General features: G+C 43.6%; 1 protein-coding gene across 5 annotated transcripts; it reads left to right on the forward strand.

Moving 5' to 3' along the window:
* cacnb1 (calcium channel, voltage-dependent, beta 1 subunit) lies at positions 1–27,822 on the forward strand. Of its 5 annotated transcripts, none has more exons than XM_031867721.1 (15): positions 1–279; positions 5,339–5,425; positions 16,364–16,483; positions 16,659–16,781; positions 17,193–17,329; positions 17,712–17,779; positions 19,582–19,742; positions 21,993–22,073; positions 22,158–22,216; positions 22,324–22,433; positions 23,503–23,511; positions 24,776–24,927; positions 25,048–25,143; positions 25,264–25,449; positions 26,855–27,822. In XM_031867721.1, exons 1-15 carry the CDS (start codon positions 190–192, stop codon positions 27,392–27,394), a joined length of 2,019 nt encoding a protein of 672 aa, XP_031723581.1. In that variant the 5' UTR covers positions 1–189; the 3' UTR covers positions 27,395–27,822. The 5 variants fall into 5 exon arrangements, with proteins under 5 accessions (XP_031723581.1, XP_031723583.1, XP_031723582.1 ...); XM_031867723.1 differs by lacking the exon at positions 19,582–19,742 and adding an exon at positions 20,205–20,233; XM_031867722.1 differs by lacking the exon at positions 23,503–23,511.
* Positions 27,823–27,997: the final 175 nt, after the last annotated feature.

Below are 27,997 nucleotides of genomic sequence, written 5' to 3' on the forward strand. Positions count from 1 at the left end.
GCCTGGTGCGCCAGTGTGTAACGCTATAGGCTGGAAGGAGGCAGCTGTTGCCATTATTTTACCAGCCAGCTCAGACACATCAGCGGCTTCACCCTCCTTAAAAAAAAAAGAAGAAAAAAAAAGAAGATGAGTCTGTCGACACCTTCATAAACACTCGAAACTGAAAATAGATTTTAAAAAGTTAAATCAATGGTACAGAAAAGTAGTATGTCCAGGACGCCTTCGACCTCTACCCAGGAGATCCAAATGGACATGTTCGACCATCATCCACAAACACAGGTAAGAGGCAAGGAGCAGAAACGGAAGAAAAGCAGAGAAATCATCACGGTCCAATGAAAAGACTGCGCGTGAACTATCGGGCATTCATAGTGGATGCGATGACGGTGGAGCTGTTTCACTCCTGGAGGATGAACAGGTTGTTCAGCAATTAAGTCGCCTCATTTGCCTTAGTGGGTCTGAACGCTGCACTGATTCAAGCCTGGATTGTATCTGATTTCTTCCTCCTCTTAAAGAGGAATCAAAAATGGATGATAGGCTGTAGTTTTCATGTTCTTTAGATTTTATAATTCCGCCCTCAGCCTCATGTAGTGTTGGTATTAATAAGTCTCCATATGTGTAACCGTATGCGAGGATATGATGTAACGCTTGTATTTTTTATTTTTTTTGCTGTCCCTCATTGAGTCCTTACGAAAACCACGCCTTTGTTTAATTAATCATTAATTAACCAAGTAGATGATACACTAAATGTTGACGTTTCTAGCTGGAGGAGAGATGATTTTATTTAAATTTGCAGGAATCACGAAAGAATATGAGGCAAAGTCTTCAAACCTTACAGGAAAGTAATTCATTTGTTTTTGGTTTTTGAGTCTTGCATCTGACATCAGATCTGTTCTTCAATCTGGAGGAAATATATTCTTTAACGCCCTAATCCACCCTCAAAAATTAAATTTGGTGAAGTGATTTATTCCCCCCCTCCTCCTTTATGTACAATTTGATCCATAAACTTTCCTTGGTGACACTATTTTTCCAGTTACAAATAGGCTGTGGCTGTTAGGAAGTGGCATGATGTTGTGGGCATGTTTAGTCATAACAGTTTAAATGGAATGAAAAAAGAACAACACACCCACACTGAGCTCAGTCATTGTCTCTCTGGAGAAGGAAAAAAAAGAGAAAGAAAAGAAACACCCTGTCATAGACAACCAACGCTTCAAACAATGCCAAATCCTGCTCTCTCCTTTTTACTCCCACTCCTCCCAAGCTTCTCTCTCTTCCCAGCTCTCCAGATTCCCTCTGCATCCACTTTGAATGTCCCACCATCTCCATCCTGCTCTCACCATCTCACCTCCTCCTATCTGTTTTTAGAAATCATATTTTTATCTGCTGCGAGGCTGTGGTGAGAAACAGATGGACCCCCCTCTTTGTGCCAGGCAGCGGGGAACGGTGTGTGTGTGACACCTCTGATCAATTAGATATAAAGTTCATGCAGACCTGCAGCAGGTCATGCTGGTATATGTATTTATAACTCTGCCGTGGAGAGACAAGCAGGGAACCGCATTTCTAATATCCTGGAGAAGACTGAAGAACTGATCCAAATTCTGCCCGAGGGTCGCTCAGACTAGAGATGGTGCCTGTTGACCGCCGTCAGATTGCAGATCAGTGTTGATCTCCCTCAGCAGAATGTATGGAGCGCTCTGGGTGAATGATTGTGATATGGTTTACATTTTACAGTCGTCGTATCGTGCACCCCATCACGCTCCCTGCTTTCTAGTTTAGAGCCCCCTCCTCACACACACACACACACACACACACACACACACACACACACACACACACACACAACATCCTTTTTAATTATACAGTTAATCAGGGAGGATCTTTACCAACAGGAAGCCTTCCCTCCCTACTTCCTCTGGCATTTCTCTACCCTTTGCTGACAGGATCTCGCCACATCATGGCTCCGATGGTAGAGACCGCTAAAAACTCACGCACACACACACACACACACACTTGATGTTTAATGTAATTGTGAACTTGTGAACAGCAGAGTATACGTTTGCCCCCACCACTATCACCTGAACATCCTATAAAAAAAAATGTTTGTAACAACACAGGTCTTATTTTAGTCATTTAGCTGTGGTCTCTCATCATTTATGATGCCATTTTATTTGCCGGTCTAACTGCTGAGATACCTGGTGGCACAGCAACAGCTCAAGCAGAGCAAACATCCACAGTCTGATCATGTTATCCAAGTCACATATTAGCAAATGAAAAGGAAGGTGTACATACAATTGATTACTTAAACTGTCTATTGTCGACATTCAGGCTTCGCAGAGTTACTTACTGGTTCAACTTGGAGCTAAATTCCTTAATTTTCGTCTTTGTTTAGCTCTTATGAATGTGGTTCAGACTATATAACTGAAATGAGAATTTGTTTTGATAGATGGATAGGGGACATTGCTAAATTCTGTTTTAAATCATCCTAAAACATAAACGTAAGAGACATTTTACATCACGGCAGAGTAAAGTGCTTAAGTGCCTGTGTATTTACTGACAGGATTTATTGGAGTTAAGCATCTTGATGGAGGCTTGAACTAACGATAGCATCAAGCGGCTGCTTTTACACTTTGGCACACGGAGTCTTCTTCCTGATTGCAGAGGAAAATAGAGGATGTTGAGAGTCTGCGACGATTTTTGTTGCTTGTTTCATGGCTGCCTGCTTGTTCAGGCTCATAGTCTTTCCTGTTACCTTCACAGCTGTTTGGTGCAGCCTGCCTGTTTACAACCCGTTTGATTGCGTGGTCATGTTGCTCCCTCAGATCTTAGCAATTAGGATGGTGAGTAAGACATGTACACCAGAGATTTGTATGGATATCCTATCTGGATGAGGTGAAACACATGTTAATGCAAGTGCAGAATGGATGGCAATCAGAATGTGATTGGATTGGCCTGTCGACATCTGGAGGAGGTCTGGTTCACCTGTGGTCCGATCTTAGCCGGGTGTCAATGTGATCTTTACATATTGGCTACATTCTTAAAGTATGTATATTTACTATTGTTCAAGTCTGTCTTAAAACATTTGTCAGGTTTTGTTCCCCATCACTTACATTGAGAGAACATAAGGAGGGGATCTATTGATGGCCAGTATGAACAGAAGGAAGGATTACATTGAGCAACAAAACAGTTTTAATGTACTATACGGGGCTGAGGGGCGGGGTGATTGGAGGCATCTACATTCCTGACAGGTGGCTTCACCCACTCACATATGACAGCATTGAGAGCAGGTATGGGAAGCCTGCACACCTGGAGCTGATCTCCTCATCATGGGCGAATAAAGGACAATCAGGAGAGTGTATTTGGTTTGGGATATACTGAGAGGAAGGAGATCTCTTCCCCTCACGTTCCCAGGGTGAACGTTTGGTGTGTTTTTTTAAGACTTAAGCTGACTCTGTCTTTTGTCCTTGTTCTCTGCCCAGTACTGGTACAGTGCATACAGATATGTGACTATTGTTTTATCGGTGATAGGCAGATCTGGTACCGGATACCATTATTTTAACAAATACTAATTCAGTACATTTATATCTATGTATTTAGTTACATTGTGTTGCAAAGTTAAAGCAATGTTTACGTTTAAACCTGGCGCTGCCTTAGACATGAAACTTGCACACAGTGAGGCATAGAGCTTTGTAATGAAGTATTGTAGCGGATCGGTACTTGGTACCGGTCGATACCCAAAGCCCAGGTAACGGTATCGTAACAGAAAAAAGTCGTATTGGTGCATCCCTCGCTATGTATTCCAGGTGTAAAAGCAAAAGCCTGTGATCAGTTGTCATTACGTTGAAAGTATACCCTGATATGTGTGGTCGAAAAAAAAAATGTTACTGTAAACCATAGAAAGGTTTTTATTTTGAAAAGACTGTACGCATGAAAGGAGTTGAATTTAACACGTGTTGCTCGACATTTGTTGGAGAAAGCATGAATAATGCGGAATAACTTTTCGTACGAACCGTTGTGCAAAGTTACTTTGCAGTGTTGGGGAAACCTTTGCCAGCAGTGATGTCATCTATTTAGTATCAGTTGCACCGAACCCCCTAGCACAGTTGCCCAGTGACATCTTTTCACATGCGTCATCGCCTCGAGTTCAACATTAAAAGCCAGTAACTTGCAGAAGTTTGCGACACAGTAGTTGTTGGGTATTTCACAGTTGGTTTGCTGCTGTGTGATCATCCTGTTCATCAGCAGCAGTAAATCAAGCATGGCGTCACAGGGCTAGATATTTAATTTTTTGCGCTACAGGAGGTTTCAAATATATTCATACAAACTCCTGAGCTCAAAATTGATTTTTCTTTTTATCTGTTACCACTGGAAACCTCTCGGCCAGCAGTGTTTTTTTAAAAAAAATCTGTGATAGGTAATGCTTGTTTAAAGGCAGGCAGGGCGGCCTCAGTCATCTCAGGGCCTCGGTCAGTCCTGTCGCACATGATGTGAAAGAGATGACGAAATACTTGGTCGAGGAGGGATCACTGTTGGCGAGATGTTAACCCGTCACTGGATCTTTCCTGTTGATCCGAGAACAACACGGACACGTGGACAGGGTTTGAAGCAGCTGCTCGGTAATATTCAATGTTTACAAAGGTGGACAGGATGTGTGTGCAGGTTAGAGTATTGGGGGTTGGTTGGTTTACCAAAAGCAAGTGTGTGTGTGTGTGAACAGTCGTGGACAAACCGATCCCAGCTAACATTGTGCGAAGTACACCCTTGGACAGGTCGCCAGATTGTCACAGGGCCCAGACTATTGCAGGGCCACGTTCTGTATGTTAATGTTGGATCTTTATTTCTAAGCTTTATCTCAGCAGATTCTCTTCTTTTTTGAATGCTGAAAGAACAACGCAGTCAGCATCCTGATGAGCCTCCTACAAATGTGATTAGTCGGCATTGTGTATAACCATGGCAATGTATAACCAGGGCGGTCTCATAATGCGATGTGTGGCCTCTGCCCAACCCAGATAGGCCATTTGCTCGGGGTCTGCCAATCAGATTACAAAGGTCCCAGTTTGCATCAGAACACGATGACGACCAGTAACGAAGGCTGCTCATGGACACATTTTACTCTGGCCGACTTCCTCCTCAGTCTGGGACTCGTGCTGCTGGATCTCTGGTTCCATCTGACTGCCTGATCATATTCAGAAGCTTTTACAAATGCTATGCTGAATGTTAACTGCTGTCATGCTCTTCCCCCGAGGTTTAAGTTATTATGGAGCAACTCAATTAAACTTTTTGTGGTTTTTCTCTTTCTTTCCAACTTCTCCTCTCCCTTGCCCTCCAACCTCTTCGTTTGCAGGGAAAGTACGGCAAGAGGAAGAGCCGATTCAAGCGCTCAGATGGAAGCACCTCCTCTGACACCACCTCCAACAGCTTTGTCCGACAGGTAACATTTCACGCTTAATCCTTCCTCCAGACCACTAATCCAGGTGCTCGACTGAGGCGCGGCTTCATTTTATTTAATGAAGAGTCATACGAAAGTTTAATGGAGTCAAAGTGAGGTCTTTCAATGCTGGGGATTAAGCGGCTCCAAATAGATATAGTAGTTTAATCATTATTTATGACTTTTAATTCCTCTCTCAAATCCAACTTTTACATTAGTTGAAACGATTAGATAATTGATCGATTAGTAGATCAAAAATAAAAGTAATCACATTGATAATTGATTCATTTATCTCGCAAAAATTCCATGAGCCAGTCACAATATGAGGTTTATGTTCTGAGTGTAATGCAGTCAGAAGCACACAGGAGGCTTAACAAATAAGTATAATCTTTATAAAAAAATAAACTTTCTGCACCTTTTTAAAAAGAGTAAAACTTCTTTTCTTGAAAGGCGTATCTTTCTCTCTCTTCACCTGTGTGTTTGTCACAGGCAGCCCGCATATTGTACTGTATCTCACACACTTAAATGGCTTTAATAGCATCCCTGGTAACAACAGTAAAACCCCTGTGACTACAGCTACACGGCTTGCTTTATTGTCACAGAGTTGGAGCTGAGAGACGTGCAGCAGAGATTCCTCCAGAGACTGATGGTAATTATTAGTCCCCAGGTCTAACACTCAGCCCCACACTACTACCCCCTGACCCTGCCTCCCCCCTGGTCTGTCGGTGTAGATGCATCCCATTGGCTCTGTCAGAAAGAGCTACAAAGTCGTAGTAGCCAGTTGTCCAGTGTAATGTTTTGGCTAAGAATTGGTCAAGAAGACTCTCTTGGTCAGACAGGAACACTTCCTCTTCTCTGGGAGTTTCAGGGGTTAAAGCATCGGGTTAAAGCATCGCACGCCCGCGACCCCGCGCCGCAGTCCGGTGTGGACATGACATTTCTCAAAGCCACGCTGTGTGGCAGGTAAATGAGTCCCTCTGTCTGAACTCTTCATTTGGGAGAGGAAATGATTTGCCCCTTTGCTGAATGACATTTACCTTTTCAGTATGGGTTTGCTTTAGACAAAAAAAAGAAAAAGAAAAAGGAAAATCCGCTCGGTGTTGGTGAACACGGAGTTGAACTCTCCTGTGGTTTCTAAAGGTCAGCTGCATCCTCGCCTATACGCATCACCCTTCCCACTGCCTTGTCCTTCATTAACTCTGCGAGTCTCTTTTGCTGAAGGACCACGTGAACTGGGGGCCTGCAGGTTAGGCGGGATTCATAATCACTCGCACTGTGTAAGGAACTCATTACCTGCGTCCTCAGATAGATGTCCTCTCCTGTCTCGTGCTGTTGCGCAGCATTTCCCTCGTCGAGGTGCAGCAGTGGAAGGAGCTGGCATTTTAAACAGTTGAAATGCTGCACATGAACCAAAAATTGATTTAGAAGTGTTACGTGATGCAATTTCTCAAACCATGTTAAGATTTAAAAAAAACTGGCTTCAATCAGACAAAAAGAAGCACACAGGCGCTCTATAGGTTTTGGTCATACAGCCTTTTTTAGTCTCCCCCTTGAACAACGCAAAGCAGAGCCCTGTATAGGCTTTACAGTCTCACACACACCTACGCAAGAGCAGGCTCATTCACCACACACACACACACACACACACACACACACACACACACACACACACACACACACACAGAAATACACGAGAGCCACAATCAGCCAACGGTAGAGCTGGCTGGTACACTCGGCCTGGTTTCCATGGCAACCTGGCCACTGAATCTCCCTCTGTGTGCAGGCACAGTGGGATGGAGAGACGAAGGAGAGGATGTTTAGATGGGGTTTTGTGTTAGTGTGGGTGTGTGTGTGTGTGTGTGTGGGTGCAGCCTACATGTTTGTGCAGTGCTGGTTTGTGTGTTGAGTTCAACAAAAACACGTCTTCCGTCAGAGACTGTCTGCTACACGCTGCGTACAATAGGTACCGTGTATAAATACCATGTATGCTGCTGTTGAGTATGTGGGGGGAAAAAAAGATTTTTACTGCAAATTTTAAATATTTGCCATCTTATAAATTGCATTTATACAGCACCTTTCTTCCAACCACTCAAAGCGCTTCACACATGTCAACATTCACCCATTTGTACAGTAAACAATAATGGTAGAGGCTGCCATACAAGGTGCCGACTGCTCGTCGGGATCTAATCCAATCATTCACACACACTCGCACAACGATGTCACAGCTTTTAGCAGCAATTGGGGGGTTCAGTATCTTGCCCGAAAAATAATAAAAAAATGATACAATATATAATTTGCAACATTGAATTTCCTAAAAACCCTCCAGGGGCTTGAAAATTGGCACTTATAACAGTAATGTAACATAGACAATTGATATGTATCTATCAATAATTGTAGACATAGTAAAAACAGACATAGTTTAGCAAAGTAATGCATCCCATAAACACCCATCTGTTACACAAATACACTGCATCACTCAGTTATAACACACATATCAGGAAGACTCATTCATAACTCACTGTCGTTAACAAACTGAGAACATGCACTCGTGTGATATGGTGTAAGAGTTTCCATAAGACAGGAAAGATGAGCAGAAAATGTACGACGTACAAAACAACTTGTTCTTGGTGCTCGTTTCTGAAAATGGTATACGGGCTCAAGTTTGGTGTGATTGGGTAGTTGGCACAAGCTGTATTACAATAATTGATATACAGACAAACCATTAAATAACATAGAATAAGAGCTACCTCAGTGTTGATCAAGGGACGTGATTTGTCTAGTATGCTAATAGTCTTGGCCACTTTGTGGTTATGGCCCTGATATGAGGTTTCCAAGATAAGGATACATCAAGCAGAATACCAAGACAACGTGTAGTACGCAAATTACTCATGGGGATGGTATCCATTACTTTTTTTATACAAGGAGTTAAAAAATCCCTAATTTAAGACCAAAAAAATGTTTTACTCTCTCGATTGCCAGGTGATATGGTGGTTCACTTTTAGTGGTTCTTTATTTTTATTTTGTACCGGTTTTCACTGCTGAATCAGTTTGACATTCTGGATATATCTTTCAAATGCATATTATAGACCCTTATGTCTGCTTCTCCCTGGTTTTGGGAGTGCAGTAAGTGACCGTGTGGGCTCAATGGTAGCTCTGACAGCTTGATGGAGGAGCAGCAGGGGGCGGGGCTTAGTGAAGGGTCTGTTGGCTCCATTATACGATACCAACTGCTGTCTATCTGGTGAGTCTGAGCAGTGCATTGTTTCTTATTCAGAGATGTGAAAGCTTCTGAAGAAGAATATGATGGTTAACTGTGTCAAATGCCTCAGATATGTCTGCAAAATACCTTTAGTGTTTTCCTTTCTATCTCTGGCTTTGTATATTTCATGAATTGAATGTGTGGTGGAATCTTGGAGGCTCTACTCTAAAATGTGGACGATTGAGCCTCTAAATTGGCATGCAGCAAACAACAGCTCATATTAAATCTGTTAATCAATTAAAACCCGTTTGTACAATTATTGTCCCAGAGATTAAGGAGCCAGCCATAATCTGCAATGCCCCTTATGCCCCTTTTCCCTAAATTTGCAACAGTCAACCTGCTATCTGCAACAGGAGATCATTTGCTCTTGCATTACTTTGAACACGTTTGCCATGCTTGCAACCCATGCATTACATGCAAGAGTCCCTGGAAATGTAACCGCAATTTGCGAGAGGCAATCATTTTCAAAGCAGGATGCTGACGCCGTTTTCGGTCTCCGTGTAAGCAGCTTGCAAAGTAAATCCGTGAAAGGTGCCCCGAATTGAAATCAGTCTGGAGATCTTTGTTGTTCCCCGTCTCTCAAGTTAAAAAGGTATAAAATAGATACAAAGTGGTGTTATTTACAAGGTGTTTTCATTCTTATGTAAAACACAAACTTTTTTACACATATTTAATACATTTATTTAATAAAAACGCATTTTAGAAATTGTACAACTCAAATGCTTGTTTTAAGACTCTTAACACTCTCATGCACTATAGCAGTGACGAGATATATTACCCATCAAACATCCCCCCCCCCCCATTGCTCCGTAGACCAGATTGTGTCTTGATTTAGCTGGCATATGTGAAAGGTTTCGAGGGTCTAGATGCTGCAAAGAGACAAGCTGTCCTCCTGTCACTTCTGACATATGAATCCCAGCGGAGGCCCCAGTTGCTGCTGTGTTTGAACGCACAAGGACTTTATAACTGGTGGGTCTGCTGGCAGCTCTCCATTTATTCACCTTCCCCAGCTGGTTGTGTTGTCATCACACAAAAGAGGAGGAGGAGGAGGTCAGGTGTGTGGCTTTGGAGCATTGTGTCGGAGTTCGCCCTCTAGTGGACACACTACCCCTCCAAACACACCTATTTGCCAGTAGACCTCCCTCCTTTTGCCTTTTTTATTTGTGCTAAGTCCACACAGTATGCTCATTTTCAGAGTATACACTTTTTGCAGTCAGTACACAGGAAATAAATGGTACGCAACACCTAATTGGTACATATGTACACCTAATAATCCCTTTTAGGGCTGAATTAAAAAATAAATCTGATTAATTACGTTTTTTATTTGAATGATGCAATATGGATTCTTATAATCCTGAGATCGATCTTTGCATTTGTGTAAAAATGTCTACATCTACGCTAGATGTTATGTGTTGACAGGGGTTGTGGGTCAGTTAGGGCTGCGTGATGTGTAAAATGTCTACTTTGTGGAAATCAAGTTATTCAAAAAGGTGGGAAGCTAACGCTAGTAGCGATCACAACACGAATGATGCAAATTAATTAGTAAACAGACTTTCAGGTTCTGCCCTCTTGTGCTGACACGTGGGCATACAAAATATAGATATGCCATGTTTTAGATGTCTTACATTTGCTAAAGAAAATGAGTCCTTGGTCCGTAGTTTTTTAACCAGGAATTGTTTACAATTAAGCCGGTGATGTGCACTTAACGCTTGTTTGAATTCAAGGGACAGGGGGTCTCCTATGTTGTACTGATTGTAATGCCTCTTATAAATACAACTGACCCGACACGTTGAAATTCTGAGAAGCCGTTCATGCAACATTGGTATCTGATGTAACCGAATCATCAAGAAGCGAATCAAATTGGGTGATCAGGGCCAACATCTAACCCTAATCCCTCCTCTGATACCCTTTTTACGGGAGAGAGACAGAGAGAGGGGCTGGGAAGAATGATGTCGGTTCAGAGGCTGGGAGGAATGAAGCAGAGAGAGAGAGAAGGGAGGGGGGGGTTTCCCTGGGCACTGCCCCAGCCCTCTCCCACGTCAGTCAGGCCATTGAATGGCTGACGGCTGCATACCAAGCCTCCTTCTGGGTCTCGGTGCGTTCATGTCCCTGTTCCTGCCCCGGCCGGGGCTAAATATATTTCCCCAGTTTGCAAATGTAGCACAAGTCCTGCAACCCGACCCCCAGTCAGCTTCAGCTCCCTTCCTCTACACAAGGTTCACGTTCCTCTGGGTTGTGAAGGTGGGGGTGTGTGTGTGTGCGTGTGTGTCTGTGTGTGAAGGGGTTGGAGGTTAAGAGAGCGCTCTCCTACTCTCACACATACGGCACTCTTTTCTGGCTCTCTCTCCTATCTCACACACACACACACACACACACATACACACATAACTCTGTCTGTGGACTCCGGCGTTGCCCCCTTGGTTTGCCTTGGTGTGGCGAGCGTGGCAAACGAGGTATGGAGAGGACTGAGAGGATTCAAAGGCCCGTCATGGTAAGAAGGATCTGGATAAGCTTTTTCGCTGCGTCTGACTGAACTGGAGGCGGTTTGTGTGTGAGTTTCTCTGTGAGCTTGTGGATCTGGATCGAGTTTTGAAAGTTCAGCAGACACTTTTGCTCTGAGATACGACGGGAGAATACAACTTGCCGCCCGTGTCCTGACAGCGTCTTTCTTTGCTCTCTCCTCAGTGTGATTTCCATTTTGGGCCGGCCCACAGCTGCTGGAAAGGCGCTGTGTTTTTAATTAGACTTCCAGTCCCACCGGTTGCCTCTGCTGCTATGTGCACTGCCTGCCCGGCTGTCCCAGCACTGTGGCCATTTCAGGGGGGCTTCTTTCACCGCTGTCCCCCTGTCCCAAAGGGGCCTCGGCTGGATCTTCATTGATCTTCTTAGTGAACGTGGCTGTGTTTGCCTTACAATGATACATTTTTTTGTTGTTGGCTTCCCATTATTTTTTTGCAATTATTGCATTTAGGGCGAATCCAATTTCATTTTCATTGGAATTGTATCGTGATGATTGTTTATCACGCGCTGTTGTGAAATGAAACAAAATTATTGTTATTTGATTTAATACATAACAGTTGAACGCAGTTTGCTCCATTGATTATCATTTCATATTATGGCTGCAACTTTTAACTTAATAATGGTTTCATTATCAATAAATCTGTCAAATATGGAACCACAGCTTTTTGGCAATTGTGCTTAAAAGGTAAAATATATGATTTACAGCTGATTGACTAATTATTTTAGCTCTGCTTCATATAAGATGTTGCGTGGTGAGGTGTGGTTTTGAACCTTACTACTTTTTGAGTATCCACCAACAAGTTTTTTGAGGCAATGTTATTTTAAAGCTCCTTGTGTTAACACAACATACAATTACACATGCATTGAGAATGTTGCCGTATTTTACTCAATGAAAAAGTAGCTCTGTAGAAAAATTATTGGTATTGGGAAATTAGCATCAATAAACTTAGGTGTTATGTTGGCAGTAATATCAAAATATTTCTAACTATGCAGCCCTAATCATGACTTATTTGACGCCTGAAAAACAAAGAATTGTGATATCAAGCATGTCTCCGAGCCCTAATTTCCTTGCGCAATTATGTTTTGAATTTAGAGAGATTGACAGAAAATAATCCATAAGGAGCAACTTGTTATTGGTCTCTCTTTTGCTTGTTTGTGAAAATGGGGATTTCCGGTGAATTCAGCCCCTAAGTCGTCTTTTTTGTCATCTCCACACTGTCCAGCTGGTTGCCATGACTCTGCTGTGACGGATAAAAGGAGGATGACCATTTACAGCCTTTAGCGTCTGACTGGACATCTGTCCTTTGTGATTCCTCAGTTTGTAGCCTCCGTCTGCCGGTTTTGCGAGACGTATTTCCCCTTTTCGTCCCCATTTATTCTAATTTTCTTTTCCTGCTCTTGTCTTTGCTGAAATAATCTCACATTTTTTAGCCCTCAATTGTTTGAGATGAGATGTTGTTCTTCTCTGAAATATTCGACTTTGGGCATGAGGAGACTCGGCGATAAAGCAAATAAAGACAATTATATTTAATTGTCTTTATTTGTGTCACATTATCTGAGCTGATGAGTATGAATGTGTTTTTTATCTTGTTAATGAGGGGTTCGCAGTGTGCATTAGCTCTCAGATGGTTATCACTTCTCTGTTGTTTATCAGCAGCATATTAAAATCTTTGACCTCTGACCTGTTATCTGTGATAAGAACAGGAAGACACGGAGGTGATCATTTCCTTCTGTTTTATAACGATCTTAAAGAGGGGGAAACGTGTCATGCTGCTTCAGTATTTCCATGATAATTTCTATGCCGCTGTATGTAACGTTTTACTTAATCCAACTCCCTTTTTTTTTTAAATTTCCCCTTTTTCTTGAAACCATTGGTGCCATTGCATCAGAAGAAACAATGTTAACTAATTTCCCTTCTGCAGGGTGACTCTTTTCTTAACACCCATTATTCAAAGCACTTCTCTCTTGCTGGCCCGCCCTCCTCCTTATTCCATTACTCCCCCTCTCCGCTCTGTTGCTCTCTTTTTTCCTCCGTCCATTTATCCAATATCAAATGCTAAGGAGGTGCAAATTCATCACAGTGGCAGCCACCGTGCAGAAAATGGAGAGGAAGCACAGTCGGTTAATTTTCGAGATGATTACTGAGCTTCACCTCCTGCACCTGTCTTGTGTTTTACCCTTTCTTGTCCTTCTGTGGTCTGTGACAATGCAGCATAGTTTGGATTTTACCAACTATATAGATAGAAACGTTTCAGTTTGGTAGTCTTGTTAAACATGGATATTTCCCTTTGGGAAAACAACTCCCCAAAGGCCATACTGTTTTGTTTGATGTAGTTACTGCTGTGTTATCCTCCAGGCTGTGAGCTCACAGCTGTAACTCACACTACGTGAGAAAATCATTGATCACCTGTTGAAAAGCTTTTATCCCCGACGTCGATTTCCCTTCATGGTATTTTATTCACTATTTTGTTCCTATATCTTCTCTCCATCTCCTTCCAGACGCAGCTCTCACGGGCTGCCTGGATTAAGCTGCAGAGATGGTTACTATGACACTGCTATGGGGTCTCTAGTCTGGCACTGCCAATAGGAAGGAAGCTCCGCCATCAGGTGGCCTGTAGCTATTTTGAACAAGAGCTGTATGTGAAGTGAAGCAAGCAGCTAAATTAGAGACACAACCCAATGACATGAGGGGAGAATAAGAAGAGAGGGAAGGAAGGAGGGTGTCAGAAAGAAAAGGTGGAGGAAATGTGTTCAGTGGCTCGCTCAGTCTATCAACATGTTCCGAAAGGGTTTCAGGAGAGGAAGGGTGCAGAGAGGTTATTGATCAGTAACTCCCCTTGTTCACATGCACCTTTTTTTTTTTAATATGAAATATTGACGATTGTGTCTGTGCGCATGAATCCATCAATCCTTCTTCGGTCTCTTCCTTCCCTGACTGTGTTTTTTTCCTCTGGTTGTGTGTGACGTGAATCAACTGGATGAGACAGACTTACACACACACACACCAAGAGTAATCCCTCCCACTCTCTCTTTCTACATTTTGCTGCATCACCGACCTGTTGTAGTGAGCCAGTTGGTCTCGGGTTGTTCCAGACGTCTTTCCGGCGTTTTTATTTAAATTTTTTTTTTACTCTAAAATCATTCCCGTGGGTTCCCCATCAGGGTTTGTTAACCTTCACTTAGTCAGTGCTCCGTGTTGGGATGCACTTGTATGATTTAGAAGATGACTCACAGCTGGTAAGTGGGGGCGGCTGTTATTGTCCTCATTAGATGCTGCATGCCACTCACCGGATTATTCCTCCTACCTGAGTGGGATGTGGGGCGCACCGCCGCGAGTGTTTGAGTAAATGAAACAGGAAGTGGGGATGGTTAGAGGATGCCCGAGGACGCGAGGAGTAGCAGCTAGCCATCGCCTTGGCAACAGGGAGGGTCCACATTTGGTGTGCTGTTGCTAAGTCACGCGGCGCCTCGGTACGACAGGTGGCTGAGCTAGAATCAACATTTGTGTTTGTGTTTCGTTGGAAATCATACAGAGACGCGTGGATGGTAATCAGAGGTGTAGAGGAGCATTAATCACACATAAAGGCTCACAGACTGCGCCACAAAGATGCTTCACTCCTCAACATATGACCGGATGTATTTAGGTTATATGGATATACCCGGATATATGTTTAGACCTTTAGGTCCACTTGGTGTTTCTCATAAAGAATGCCGACAAGTAAAAGAACATCCTTTTTTGCTTTCGCCAAAATCAAACCAAGGATGTTGTCGTTATACAACATGTGTCTTAACCACAAGGCCACCGGGACATCTCATATTTCTTTTGATCTTTAAAATAAGAAACATTTGCTTGCAAAACGATTCAAATGACAGCAAGTTGGCCACGAGTTCAGAGTAGGGCCGGGTATCAAAATCTCAGCACTTAAGAGTACTGTACTGATTTAGTATTGCATCAAATGTTTGGTATGATTCTCAGGAATGTTTATCTATCCTTTCACCAGCGGCCCTTTTTGTTTTTCTAGTTTAAGGTTTTATTTAAGATTTTTCTTTACTACTGATGCAATGAGCGGGCATACTTTGTGTTTGTATTAATTTATATTCCAAACTAAGCTATGAAAAGTTACTGTTATCGAAACGGAGATGTGTGTCGTTTGTCGTCACTGTTGTGTCTCACCGAGTGCACTCGTGTTGTCTGACTACGCATGTGAAGGGGAATTGTTCATCAACATTACATATGGTGTATGTCATCTTTGTGCATTCTCACCTCTATTTTAAAAGCCCACACCTAGTGACTCACTTCTTCTGCCTGGCACATTCAGCTGTCCGCATTCTTGTCAGCACCTCCTACAAAGCGCCAGGCAGCCTGTCAGTGGGAAAGTAAAAAAAATACAGCAAGAAGAGAATAAGTGGGATTGTTACATAAGTCGAACACTCAAACACTTTATATGTTCAGGCTGCCTCCCTCACTGTACTGTTCTGCTGAACGGTACAGTATGCCGGCGCCGCAGGCTCACTGGAGGCTCGGGTTTTTATTGTGGTATGGGTGTCTGGATGAGGGACAGCAGCAGAGAGTCAAGTTACCGTGCATGAGTGTTGGATGTGTTGGAAACTGTATCCACTTCATGAGAAATGTATACCCCCCCCCCCCTAATATTATGAACAGTCCTCAGGCCACTTTTTTCTCTCTACTTCTGTCTGTCCCTACTTGACACACCCACACACCAAATCTGTTGTACCTGTTGCAAAAAGACTCGGCACCTCGGCCTCACTGGAGCAGCTGTGGAAATGCCGGCCTCTTATACGCAGTCAGCTTTCATGCAATATGAAGGCCGAGGCCCCTTTTTTGTGTCAATGTGGGTTACGCTTCTCAAGGCATGTCTTGACGTTTTGACCACAAATACATTGCAATGGCCGAGCCACAGCTGTTCTTAAGATGAGAAAAGTCCATTTGAAACAAGCCAAAGAAGCAGGAGAACATCAGGAAACCAAAAGATGAAGAGGAGTTGTCGACAGCAGACATTCAAACATATGCCCAGACTTCATTGATGTCATCCTGCGATTTCACTCAGTGTACTCCTGTTTTGCTCCTTCAAGGGTTGAGTCATGGCCATGTTATCCTTTTCCCCTCCTCACCTTTATGTAAACTCATAATGCATTTTCAGGGCTCGGCAGACTCCTACACCAGCCGGCCATCGGACTCAGACGTGTCCCTGGAGGAGGACCCTGAGGCTCTGAGAAAAGAGGCCGACAGACAGGCCCTCGCCACGCTCGAGAAAGCAAAGGTCAGAGTTCAACTGCTTTATCTTCGCTATGTCCTCCGTCTTGCACAGTGTTCGTTTAATAGTCATCTATAATGCATAATCTCATCATCATCAGTGTCAAGGGGACACTATACTCAGAGTTGGGTGTTTTTTTTTTTTTAAATATTAATATCTGTCTTTGCCATCACTGCTCCAGACCAAACCGGTGGCATTTGCTGTGCGGACAAATGTTGGTTACAACCCCGGTCCCAGTGATGACGTTCCTGTGCAGGGCATGGCCATATCCTTCGAAGCCAAAGACTTCTTACACATTAAAGAGGTATGAATTTCCAGAGCAGTTTTGGTGGTCTAGAGTACACATTTGTATGAATTTAGCCTAAACTCTAAAGGTTAATCATTTGATGGTCTTGGGGGGGAGAAGACCAAAAGTGGCAGTGATGGTGGGTGGGAAGCCACTGAGGGATCATGTTTTATGCATTGTCTCCTTCTGTCAAAACCCTATTCAGGCTTTAGCAACAAAGCTTTTAAAAGTGTAAATATGGTATGGAAATAGTGTTTGTAACTATGTCTAAAACCTTAATGCCATCAAATGCAATTCAATTTGCACTGGAAAATATTTCTAATTGTATATGTTTGGATGCTTTTATTCAACACATAGTGTTAAATGTTGACGTGTGTGAGCAGTAGAATGCCGGTATATCATTGGTTACGGATGCCTGTCTGTATGCAGAAATACAACAATGACTGGTGGATCGGACGTCTGGTCAAGGAGGGCTGTGAGGTGGGCTTCATCCCCAGCCCGGTCAAACTGGAGAACACCCGTCTGCTGCAGGAGCAGAAGATGAGACAAAACCGACTCAGCTCCAGGTAACCACGAAAAAAACCCTCAGCAGCTACAGTATCGGCATCACAAATGACAACTCAGCTTTTTCAAACAGGGATTTGATATACAATTTGCAGCGCAAGCGCTCCTAATATACTGCTTTTTTTCACTTTTTGTATTTATTAGTTTTTCCTCTACGAAAAGCTCACAACGCCACCTTGTCTTCTGAAAACTATGATGATCAGTGGCCTCTTGCAGGAGGAAACCTAACAATTGCTTACTTGTATCATAAAATATAAGTAAAATCAGTTTAAAATTGTATTTTTCTTATAAAAATATGAAGATGATGAGTACTATGCACTCAGTATTGTGAAGCTACCGTTATCGTCTTTCTTTCACCACACAATCTGTTTTTTCCCATTTCAGTAAATCTGGAGGAAGCTCCAGTTTGGACGTTGCCACTGGAACCCGCCGGCCCACCCCACCTGGCACAGGTGAGGTCAAGGGGATCTCCCTGTCAGCTGGCAAAAAACGTGACTGTTTTTGCGTGTTTTTTGTGGGTGTTGGTGCAATCCTGACGGAGCGTGAAAGAGATGAGACAGGCGGCCTGATATTTAGATGAAGATTTTAATTGGCTAGTTAGTCAGGCATGATGATGAATCACGCCGCGCCGCTGTGGGTTGCTGCGTGAAGTGAGTGAGGTCTTAGGTCTGTCATTTGCACACAGGACGGGACTGAAATAGAGCTGAGAATGTCTGGCTTGTGTGTGAGAGTGTGTGTGCATCGCCCATTTGCCGAGACGGCCACAGAGCTGCTTCTCGATATCCAGAGAGACAGCAGGAGAGATGGAAGTGCAAACATGGGGAAAATACATTTTTTGTTAATCAAATAGAGCCACTAAACTCTACTTGTATGATATAAACCACATCTGTCTAATACACCCCTCCAGTAAGGGGCTGATCTGACTTGAAGTGTAATTTTAAAACATATATTTACGTTATTCCTATGGTCTAAGGCAGTCCACAAATATTGGTAAACATGAGTTGAAAAAGATGTTATAGATGACACTGAATGGTGTGTATATCGGCACATTTTCAGTTCCACAACTGAGAACTCTACAATAGAATTAAGCTCATTTGGGTAAAACAAAGAAGAAAATGTACATTCTTAGGGTCCACAAAGTCAGTCTCCCATTCATTGTCTATGGAGCAGCTCCAGACATTATACTTGATGTCAAGCAAGTTTGATACTTACTGACAGAGCAGCTCATGTTCATAAATGTTGATTGCGCTTACCTCAGCCATGGAAATAACATACTGGAATTATTAATGTAGGTGGTGTTCCCCTTTAAAGCAAAAGTTTGACATATTGAGAAACACCCTTATTTCTCTCCTGGGAAAAGAGTTAGATGATCGATGTCTTAATAGTTTAGCTCGGACAGGGGAAAACTCCTGGTTCTGTTCAAAGGGAACAAAATCCACCCATCGGCACCTCTGAAGCTCACTGATTAAAACACCACATCTTGCTTGTTTAATCAGTGGAAAAACCAAAGTGTATGTATGTATGAGATCAATAAATTAGCTTTGGGAGTGCCAGTAGGCAGATTTTGTTCCTGTTTGACACTGTTTTCAATCTTTGTGCTAAGCTAAGACAACCAGCTGTAGCCTCATATATATCAGACCGAGTGGTATCAATCTTGTCATCTCTCAACTCCAGGTAAGAAAGGGAAAAGCCATTTACCCCCACAGGCCTCGTCTGCCCACCCCCCCCTCCATACCAACCACATGTGCATCACCAACGATAATCCCAACAAGCACTTCATTCGAAACCCCAGCTTTCCTCTCAGCTTGATTCCTTCTTTTCTATCGACTACTTTCCTCCAGTTTCCTCTGCAGCCCCTCCTTTACACATCTACACTTCAAGTTTTGTCGCTTTCTCGTCACACTGAACCCACTCTCTGTTCATGTTGTTATACCCCACATCTGTGCCGTCCTCCATGATAATCTGGTGTGTTTTTTTTTTTTTTTTTTTTAAATCTTGTCAATGTTGTTTCCAGTTTAAATCCTACAATGCCACCTTCTTTTGATCTCAGTAAATGTCATCTTTTGCAATGTCCTCCATGCCTCTCTCTGGATGCTTCTCACATTCGTACTTCTATTTACTCTTCCCCTTTTGCTTTTGCTCTTCTATTATTTCCTCTTCTCTCATCCTCTTTTACTTTGCCTTGTCTTTCCCTTCCTTTTCTTCTTCCTTGTCTGTTCCTATCTCTGCGCCGCTCGCCCTTACCCCTCATCAGCTCACGTGGACATGTCCAACGTGTCCTTTGACGTTGACCCACTCGACCTGGATGCCGAGGAGCCCCCTGAGTCCCAGGGTGACCCTCGCTCCACCAAGGGCACGTCAGGCAGCGTAACATCCCCTCAGGCCAACGCCCACCGACTGCCCTTCTTTAAGAAGGTAACATTAGGGGCCCACGAACTCGCTTACCTTGCCAGCCTGCCTCCCGCATTTGTCCCTTACTCGTCCAAGATGTGCTCAGGTCTAATCTCCTCTTCCCCGCTCACTAACCGCTCACAACTGAACTGTCCCTGCCGCTACTGTAGTTCCTGAATCTAACACTGTTTGGCCCCTCAGGCTCCGGTCACGACGGTCACTCTGACATTTGTTTGAATGTTTGTTTCTGTGCTTGTCAGCTGGGAGAGGCCTTGAACTAACCGATGCACTCTGAAATGGCGGCTGCAGCATATGAGTTTTGATCTGTTTTTAAAATGAAGTGGTGGCAGTCATTGTAAACTCTGTTTTAATCAATCAACAGCTCCTCTCCCCACTAACCCTAACCTGTCAATAACCAAATGTGCTCTTGTGTTTTGTGTTGTTGTTTTTTGTCTCTTCTGGCTTTTGTGTGGAATGATACTGTAGGTGGCCCAGCTAAACAGAAACAGAAGTCGGTGAGTGTGGTTTGTTCTCAAAACTAACCCCTAACATTTCAACTTCTTACTCCTCATCCTCTGTAAGAAACCGGTCCACAGAATATTTTTCGAGCACCGTTTAATGCTTCCTAGGACGCATTAAAGTGTAAAATAGTCACAGGATCATTTATAAATCACAGTGACGCCTCTGTCATTTCCCCAGAGCTTGTATCACAGCTGTCAGTGTGCAGGTGCAGATCCATCCCAGACCCTGTTAGTCAGAGTGTAACAGTAACTCATCCTGACACGCTTTCATTGCCATGACGGCTAATTTGAGTCACAGTAGCCCACAAATCAGCTGTTTTTAGGTTTTTCAGCACAATTTAAATCACACGTTAAGGCTGCAGGATAAATGTGAATAACAATATCTCAACATTAGCATTTGGTAATAATGTGATTCCATCGAGGGAAAATAAACTGTAGTACGGGATATGGTCAAAATTTGCACCGAGAAAATGTTTACAAGATTATCCAGATACTTATTTGTAATCGCATATTAAAATGTAAAACTCCATGTTTATCTGACATAATGTCCAAGAAATATATACTGTAAGTTTTTAAGTAGCTTAGCTCCTTTTTAGGAAATAAAATATCTTTTGTTTGCTGTAAACATGGCAGCTGTAGTTGTAGTATTTTAGAAGAATCAGATTGTACAGAGGGACAATAAACTGTAATATTGGACTATTATCCAGATCTGTATTCGGTACACCATCCTGCCTGTTACTCACCACACTGAGCTGTGCACCGTGCTCATGTTATTCAAAACCAATGAGCACTTTTATGTTGTGTTCGGTGCTCCAGCTCTGCCCCTTTATAACACAAGAGGCATTTGGAAACTTTTAAAATCTATATTTTTAGCTTCCGTGAATACAAATGAGGTGAAATGATCCTCCGTTGCTCTGCTTTATGTAACGTAATGGAGCGGGGCACTCCAGCACTAACTCCTGCTTGAAGAGCTGCACGGAGGAGGGGACGTGCTTGAAATACGGATCTAAAAAAAAAAATACATCCAATTTGAATCTTCACAAGGTATAGAGGACATGTGACTTTTTCCCCCTCAATTGAAACACAGGCTGTGTCTAAAGAGCACAACGGCTTATGGAATCCTTACAGATGAATCATTCCTTTCATGATTCATAATGTACAAAAAAAGCCTGAGGTTCAGGAGCAGCAAATATGGGTCGTGTTTGTGTGTGGGTGTTGTATATAAATCTCTGTGATTTTTGACGTATATGACTTAAAAAAAGCCACAGACTACTTACTGTATGTACAGGCTCTTTACATTCTGAAAGATTTCTGAAAATAGGACAAAGACAATAAATAATGGGAACGTGGAGGCAATCGCTCTGTAACTTGAGTGCAGATGCACAACAAAAGAGAAAAGTGTGAAGTATGACGCCTTTTTTTAGAGCAGCAGCTGACACCCTAGCGTCTGGTTTAATTATGGACACTTTAATTATGTGCGACTGCAGACCAAGAAATAGAGTGCTATTCAGTGGGGAATTGATCCCTTTCTCCGAACATTCATAGGACTTCAATAAAACGACTGGACTCCGGCGTCTGAAACTCACCATCCATCAATCTGCCCGCTCACAGGGGGGGAAGAGAGGGGTTTGGGGTTGATTTATGCGTGTCTGTACATCGGTGTGAGCTTCGTGGAACTGTTCTGAGAGTACGGTCAGACACAACATGCCTGCTTCACTCACCCCAATGTTGGTGCTGTCTCTTTCTGGCCCAGATGGAGCATGTTCCCCCCTATGACGTGGTTCCCTCCATGAGACCCATCATCCTAGTCGGGCCTTCACTTAAAGGATATGAGGTAACGAGAAAAACTTGTGCTATTTTTTTGCATCTAATTTCACTTCCATAGTTTGTTGTCTTACGCCTGGTGTTTCGTCTTCAGGTGACAGACATGATGCAGAAAGCACTCTTTGACTTTCTGAAACACAAGTTTGAGGGCAGGTAGGATATCCTCTGCTCTTTACAGCCATTATGCACTGAAGGCTGTGCTTTAACTGGTTTCTGTTTTCTAACCCGGTAACGACTGGTGCACTGGATATCCGTTTCAGGATATCCATCACACGGGTGACAGCGGACATCTCCCTGGCCAAACGTTCAGTCCTCAACAACCCCAGCAAACACACCATCATTGAGCGCTCGAGTACCCGCTCCAGCCTGGGTAAGACAACATACAGCCGCCTCAGCCCCGCTCAAACCACAACCAAAGAAAACTGCCATTATTCTCCAGTTAAGACAATAATGACTCTTATTTTGTTGTTGGACAGACAGCAAAAAAACAATCTAGCAGTAAAGAGCAAGCCGATGGAAAGCATTTTTTTATCACATCATGTTGCTAAACATCCATTTAAATACGTTTCACTATCTGTGTTTCATGTCTTTATTGCTTTGTGTGTTTAGATAGATAGATGGTCTTTACATGGGATTTGTTGACGTTAAGGAAAATATAGAATATGATCAGATCTATTCATTAATGTCCTTTTTTAGGAGCAGTTTGGTTTGCAGATTAAAAGTAGACATATTTGCAATTCCACACATACAAAAACATATTTAGACATAAAAACAAAATGCGAAACAGTAAAAGGGTGTTTTGTGATGCTGCAGGAGTTAAGACCATGAAGGAAAATATCGACAAGCATGTGGATGTCTTTGTAATTTGGGCTTACTCAGCTAAAATCCTGGTGATAACACATGATTTAGCTAAATGAATTGAATGTAATGAGGGCTGCCTGGCTTTTTGTGCCTCAACGCCGGCAACAGCTGTGACTGGACGAACTATGTTTTCCGGTTGTCTTGTGATGGTGATATCTCAGGTGGAGGGAATTTCTTCATATTTGACACAAAGGTCCACCTGAACTCAAGGATGAACTGAAACACATTTTGGGCCATAACTCATACATTTAAATGCAAATTTTGTTAATAACAGGACAAAATGATGAAGTGATGGACAGACATGGATGTAAACTGCAACAGGACTGGTTGGCAGAGGCATAGTTGGATATAGAATTGCACAATATATTTTTGACATACTGTAGTTCCATGTTAGAGAACATGTAGATAGGTCATACAAAGAAAGTGTGAAGTATTTTTTTTCCCCTTTTTATAGTCTGATCTGGCCTCCTCTCTTTTTTCATCCTGTCTTTTCTGCCCTTCAACCACCCATCCTTCCTTCTCTCCCACCTCCTATCTTCTTCTTCTTCTTCTTCTTCTTCCACTCTTTATTGATTCAGACGTACTGGGTATGTATGCTCTCCTTGCAACCAAACAATGAAGCCTCTCTCCTTCTTCACCCTCCCCTTTTCTCCTCACTATATTCATCATCTGCTCATACATCGTTTGTCTGCTCGTCTGCTTGCCTGTCAGTTTCTCTGTTCCTCATGCTTCCGTGTGACAGCTAGTCTCTCACAAAAAGAAAGGACTCTAAACTATGAGCGCGAATGAGCAGAGATTTTTTTTTTGTGACCTTACGAATAATGCTATCCATATACTGTATGTGTGCAATCATTCCCAAGGATAGACTTTTACAGAAGCTGGACCTCGCCTCATGCACTCTGTCTAGTCATGGCAAGTTTCTCTCTGCAGCCAAATCCAAATTTGCAAAAAGTCCAAGTCTTTGTTGAGGTTAATGGAAACCTTGCAAGCTATTTCTTTTATATGAGTTAAAGTTCACGTTTCTTATCACTCTGCAGAGCACTCTCCTTATTTTGCCTCCAGCTTTAATTCTCAGCCCTCTGGAGGCTGCTGAAATGTGTGCAGGCCCCGTCTGTCCAAAGATTGCCTTGCCCCCTTTATCTCTCTCTCTGCCGCTGGGTTGTTCAGCGCGCACAGCTCGGAGGCGCTGAGGTTTGACCAGACAGGCGAGGAACAGTCCGGTTTCCGGTCTTAATCTCTCTCCTTACACATCAACTGGCTGATAAATACACGGAGAGACAGTTCAAAATGCTAAATAACAAGCTCTTATAGGCTGTAGTTGAGGAACAATGAAAACAAAACACCCAAGCAATCCACAGATTTGAGTGGTTCACCTGATAACAATAATCACTGCTGTGCCTATTAGCGCTAACAACAACTAATGTTCCACCTAATTTGTTTTAATAGGGGTTTTATTTACATGGTGAGAAATTATTATTATTATTCATTACAAGTGCAACAGGCATCTCATTCTTAAGTGCCTCCCTCCTTTTATAATAAAAAAGCTCAGACGCACATCAGGAAATTGTAAATGTTGGGAGGTGGCAACAGAACGAGGATGCTGCACTGCTCCATTTACCTGTGCATAAATGGAACTTTAACTGTGATACAATCTAATTCATACGCTTTTGAATACGTTTTTTTTGTCTTTTTTTCTAAAATCTTAATCATGCATGATAAAGTACAAACATGTATGTTATGTACTCATGGCTGATACACAGTGCTGCATCTTCTCAAAGAGAGAGGTAGTTTACGCAATCGTTTTGCTGTCTCGCTGTATTTATGTGCCTTATCTGTGTCCCGGGCCTTCAGCGGAGGTGCAGAGTGAGATTGAGCGTATCTTTGAGCTGGCACGCACTCTCCAGCTGGTCGCTCTGGATGCAGACACCATCAACCACCCTTCTCAGCTGGCTAAGACCTCCCTGGCTCCCATCATTGTCTATATCAAAATAGCCTCACCTAAGGTATGGCAACAGAGGACAGATGATTTATTTATTTGTAATGCGTTCCCTGGATTCAAATTGCCTACCTACCCTTACATGCAACATAGTTTCAGAAGACAAAGTGTTGTTGTCTCCCTGCAGGTCCTCCAGAGGCTGATCAAATCTAGGGGGAAGTCCCAGGCTAAACACTTAAATGTGCAGATGGTGGCAGCAGACAAGTTGGCCCAGTGCCCACCTGTGAGTTCTGCTTTGTGACTTTACTGATAAAAAGATCTCAAACTTTGTAGAGTTTCTGAAAAAAACCACATCCATTTTGGTTCTGTAAAACCACCTAATCGTCATTTTTCTAATGTGCAGGAATTGTTTGACATCATCCTGGACGAGAACCAGCTGGAGGACGCCTGCGAACACCTGGCCGACTACCTGGAGGCGTACTGGAAGGCGACACACCCCCCGAGCAGCAACCCTCCCAACCCGCTGCTCAACCGCACCATGGCTACGGCAGCCCTGGCCGCCTCCCCTGAGCCCGTCTCCAACCTGCAGGTACAGGTGCTCACCTCCCTGCGCAGAAATATGGATATGTGGCCTGACATGGAAAGTGCTGTAGCCAATGAGGGGAAAGAGGAAGAACATGCTCTCTGAAGTCCAGCAGAAAGGCGGGCGGGAACTCCGGCAACTCAACCTCGACCCAGCAGCCTGCTCTCTTTACACTGAAGGAAAAGTGCATTGAAACCCTGTTCATGCTGTATATAGAAACACATTCACACAAGCGCACCTGACACATTAATGAGCCAACATTGACACACGTGAACAGCTAGCTTTTAGAGCACCCACAAGAAAGGTTAGGTCGTCTGTTTGCTTCGCTGCACTGTTTAAACTGTGAGAGCAGCTCAACTCAAACCACACTGGACTTAAGGAGCAACCCATAAGGCACCTCTGCCGTTGGGGCCCCCTCCATTTCGCTGTAATCGAGAGTAAAATGATATCTGCTGCGCCCCCCCCACCGTGCCCTCTTTAGCTCGGTGGCCTCCTTTCTCCTGCACTTTTTTCTTCTTCTTGGGAGGCTGAATCCTGTTTGCTAGCCTCCTCCGTGTTGCCATGGTACTGCCCCTGAAAACAGCAAGTCATGTCCGCCTCTTCAAACACAACTGCTTAGTTTGGTGGAGGCTGTTGCTAACACTCTGTCTACTTTCAACTTTTTTTATGATAGTTTTAACAGCAAAGTACTAATCAGCTGTGTCTCTATTCATAAGTTACTAGTGGCTACACATCAGTTATGATGAGTTGCACACCGTCGAAGCTTTTTATGTCACCCGAGCCACAATATTGCACCAAATGGCTGGAAACATGTTTTATATCTCCTTCTACCGTCCTTTTTATTGAGACGATCATTATAGCGGCGACAACTCAAATAGTCAGAGAACAACAAGAATCTAAGAGCCAATTGCACTTCGGATCTGTTGATATTTCCTGATTTACGTAAAAAATGGTTTCAGTATAAACACCCCATGCTGCAGAGTTCAATTAATTACGTAATCATATAAAAGTCATATTGACATTTCTGCTTTTTTTTCCTGCCATGAGGTCAATCTGCCAGAAGGTGGCACTGTTGTAACATTAGATTGAGTCTGCTTGTTGAATAACTTCTCTGATGTGTTGATGTTTGATGGTAGGTATCCTGATTTTAAAAACAGTTAGTAAAACTGATCTGTTTGACTAGTTTAATTATTGCTGTGTGCGCGCGTGCATGTATGTTTGTCAGTCATGAACACTTAATGTTTTTCAAAACCATAGGTCCTGCAGCTGGAACATCTGTCTGATGTTGTGGTTCTGTGTTGTATGCCCTGCCCCGTGCTAACCCCGCTGACTAACCACTGACAGTTTGGTTTTGCTCTGCTGTTTGTGTCTCTGCATGGTCGCTGTGTGGCATGGCTGTGGCTGGCTGCAGGGGCCGTACCTGGTGCACGGTGAGCAGAAGCGGGAAGGGCTTCTGAAAGAGTGCGGCGGGAGCGGCACCCTGCATGACTATCAGACAGACACGGGGGGGAAATCTCAGCAGCAGCAGCAGCAGCAAGCGTACCTGCGCTCCTCTCGTGGCCAGCTAAGGGGAGGAAGTGGCCGGGGGCTGTCGAGGCAAGACACCTTTGACTCTGAGACCCAGGGCAGCCGGGACTCTGCGTACACCGAGGCTGGTGACTCCTGCATGGACATTGAGACTGACCCCTACGAAGAGCCCGAGCCATACCGAGGCGGCGGGGGCAGCCGCCTCCACCTGGCGCAGCATCACGGCAGACAGGCGTCCTGGGAAGATGAAGGCGCCGAGCCGGACCAGGAAAACCTGAACCACCCTACGATGCCGAGCCAGATGCAGCCGCACGGACGCGCCAAGCTGAGGGAGAGTTACTGCCAGGACCCTGTGGACACCGGGGCCAACATGAGCCACAACAAGAACCAGGACGACTGGGGGAGGGACGTCTACATCCGCTGAACACGCATCTTAGCACAGAGGCAAGGAAGCTACTGGACAGACAGACAGAGAGATGAGGAGGGGGGAGGGGGGGGGTGACGTTCAGGTTTGGGGTTCAGAAGGAACTGAAGTGTGGGTTTGGGGCCATGCCAGTCAGGCTAACAAAGTGAATCTGTTTACATCCCAGTACAATGTAAAGAAAAACATCTGCCAGATGCCATTCTCGTCAACTTCTTGCAATTCAATTTAGTTATGTTTAGAAAAAATACTATTGGTCTGTTTTTTTGTTTCTTTTGTTAATACTGCATGAATATCATGGATTTCTATACTGACAGCACGAGGACAGTAATTGTTACGATTGTGAATCTCTGATTGTGATCTGTATGACTCGAGCTCTCCTTCAGCTGTAGAGTGCGAAGGCCGGTAGAGCCGTCGTCTGTCCCGTCTGTCCTCTGCAGTCTTAAACAGGGTCTAATGTCACCGTCCCCATGTACAGTGTCAGGGTTTCTCTTTACCTTAATCTCACTCAGTGCTCTTGGATTTCTCCCGTACTGAGATCCAGAAGTTATGAGTGTCTCGCCTCCACATTCTTATCACCCAAACCTTAAAAAAAAAAGCTGGTGG

The sequence above is a fragment of the Anarrhichthys ocellatus genome, unplaced genomic scaffold (genome assembly GCF_004355925.1).
Source record: "Anarrhichthys ocellatus isolate YVR2014 unplaced genomic scaffold, GSC_Weel_1.0 scaffold40, whole genome shotgun sequence".
NCBI classification, from domain to species: domain Eukaryota; kingdom Metazoa; phylum Chordata; class Actinopteri; order Perciformes; family Anarhichadidae; genus Anarrhichthys; species Anarrhichthys ocellatus.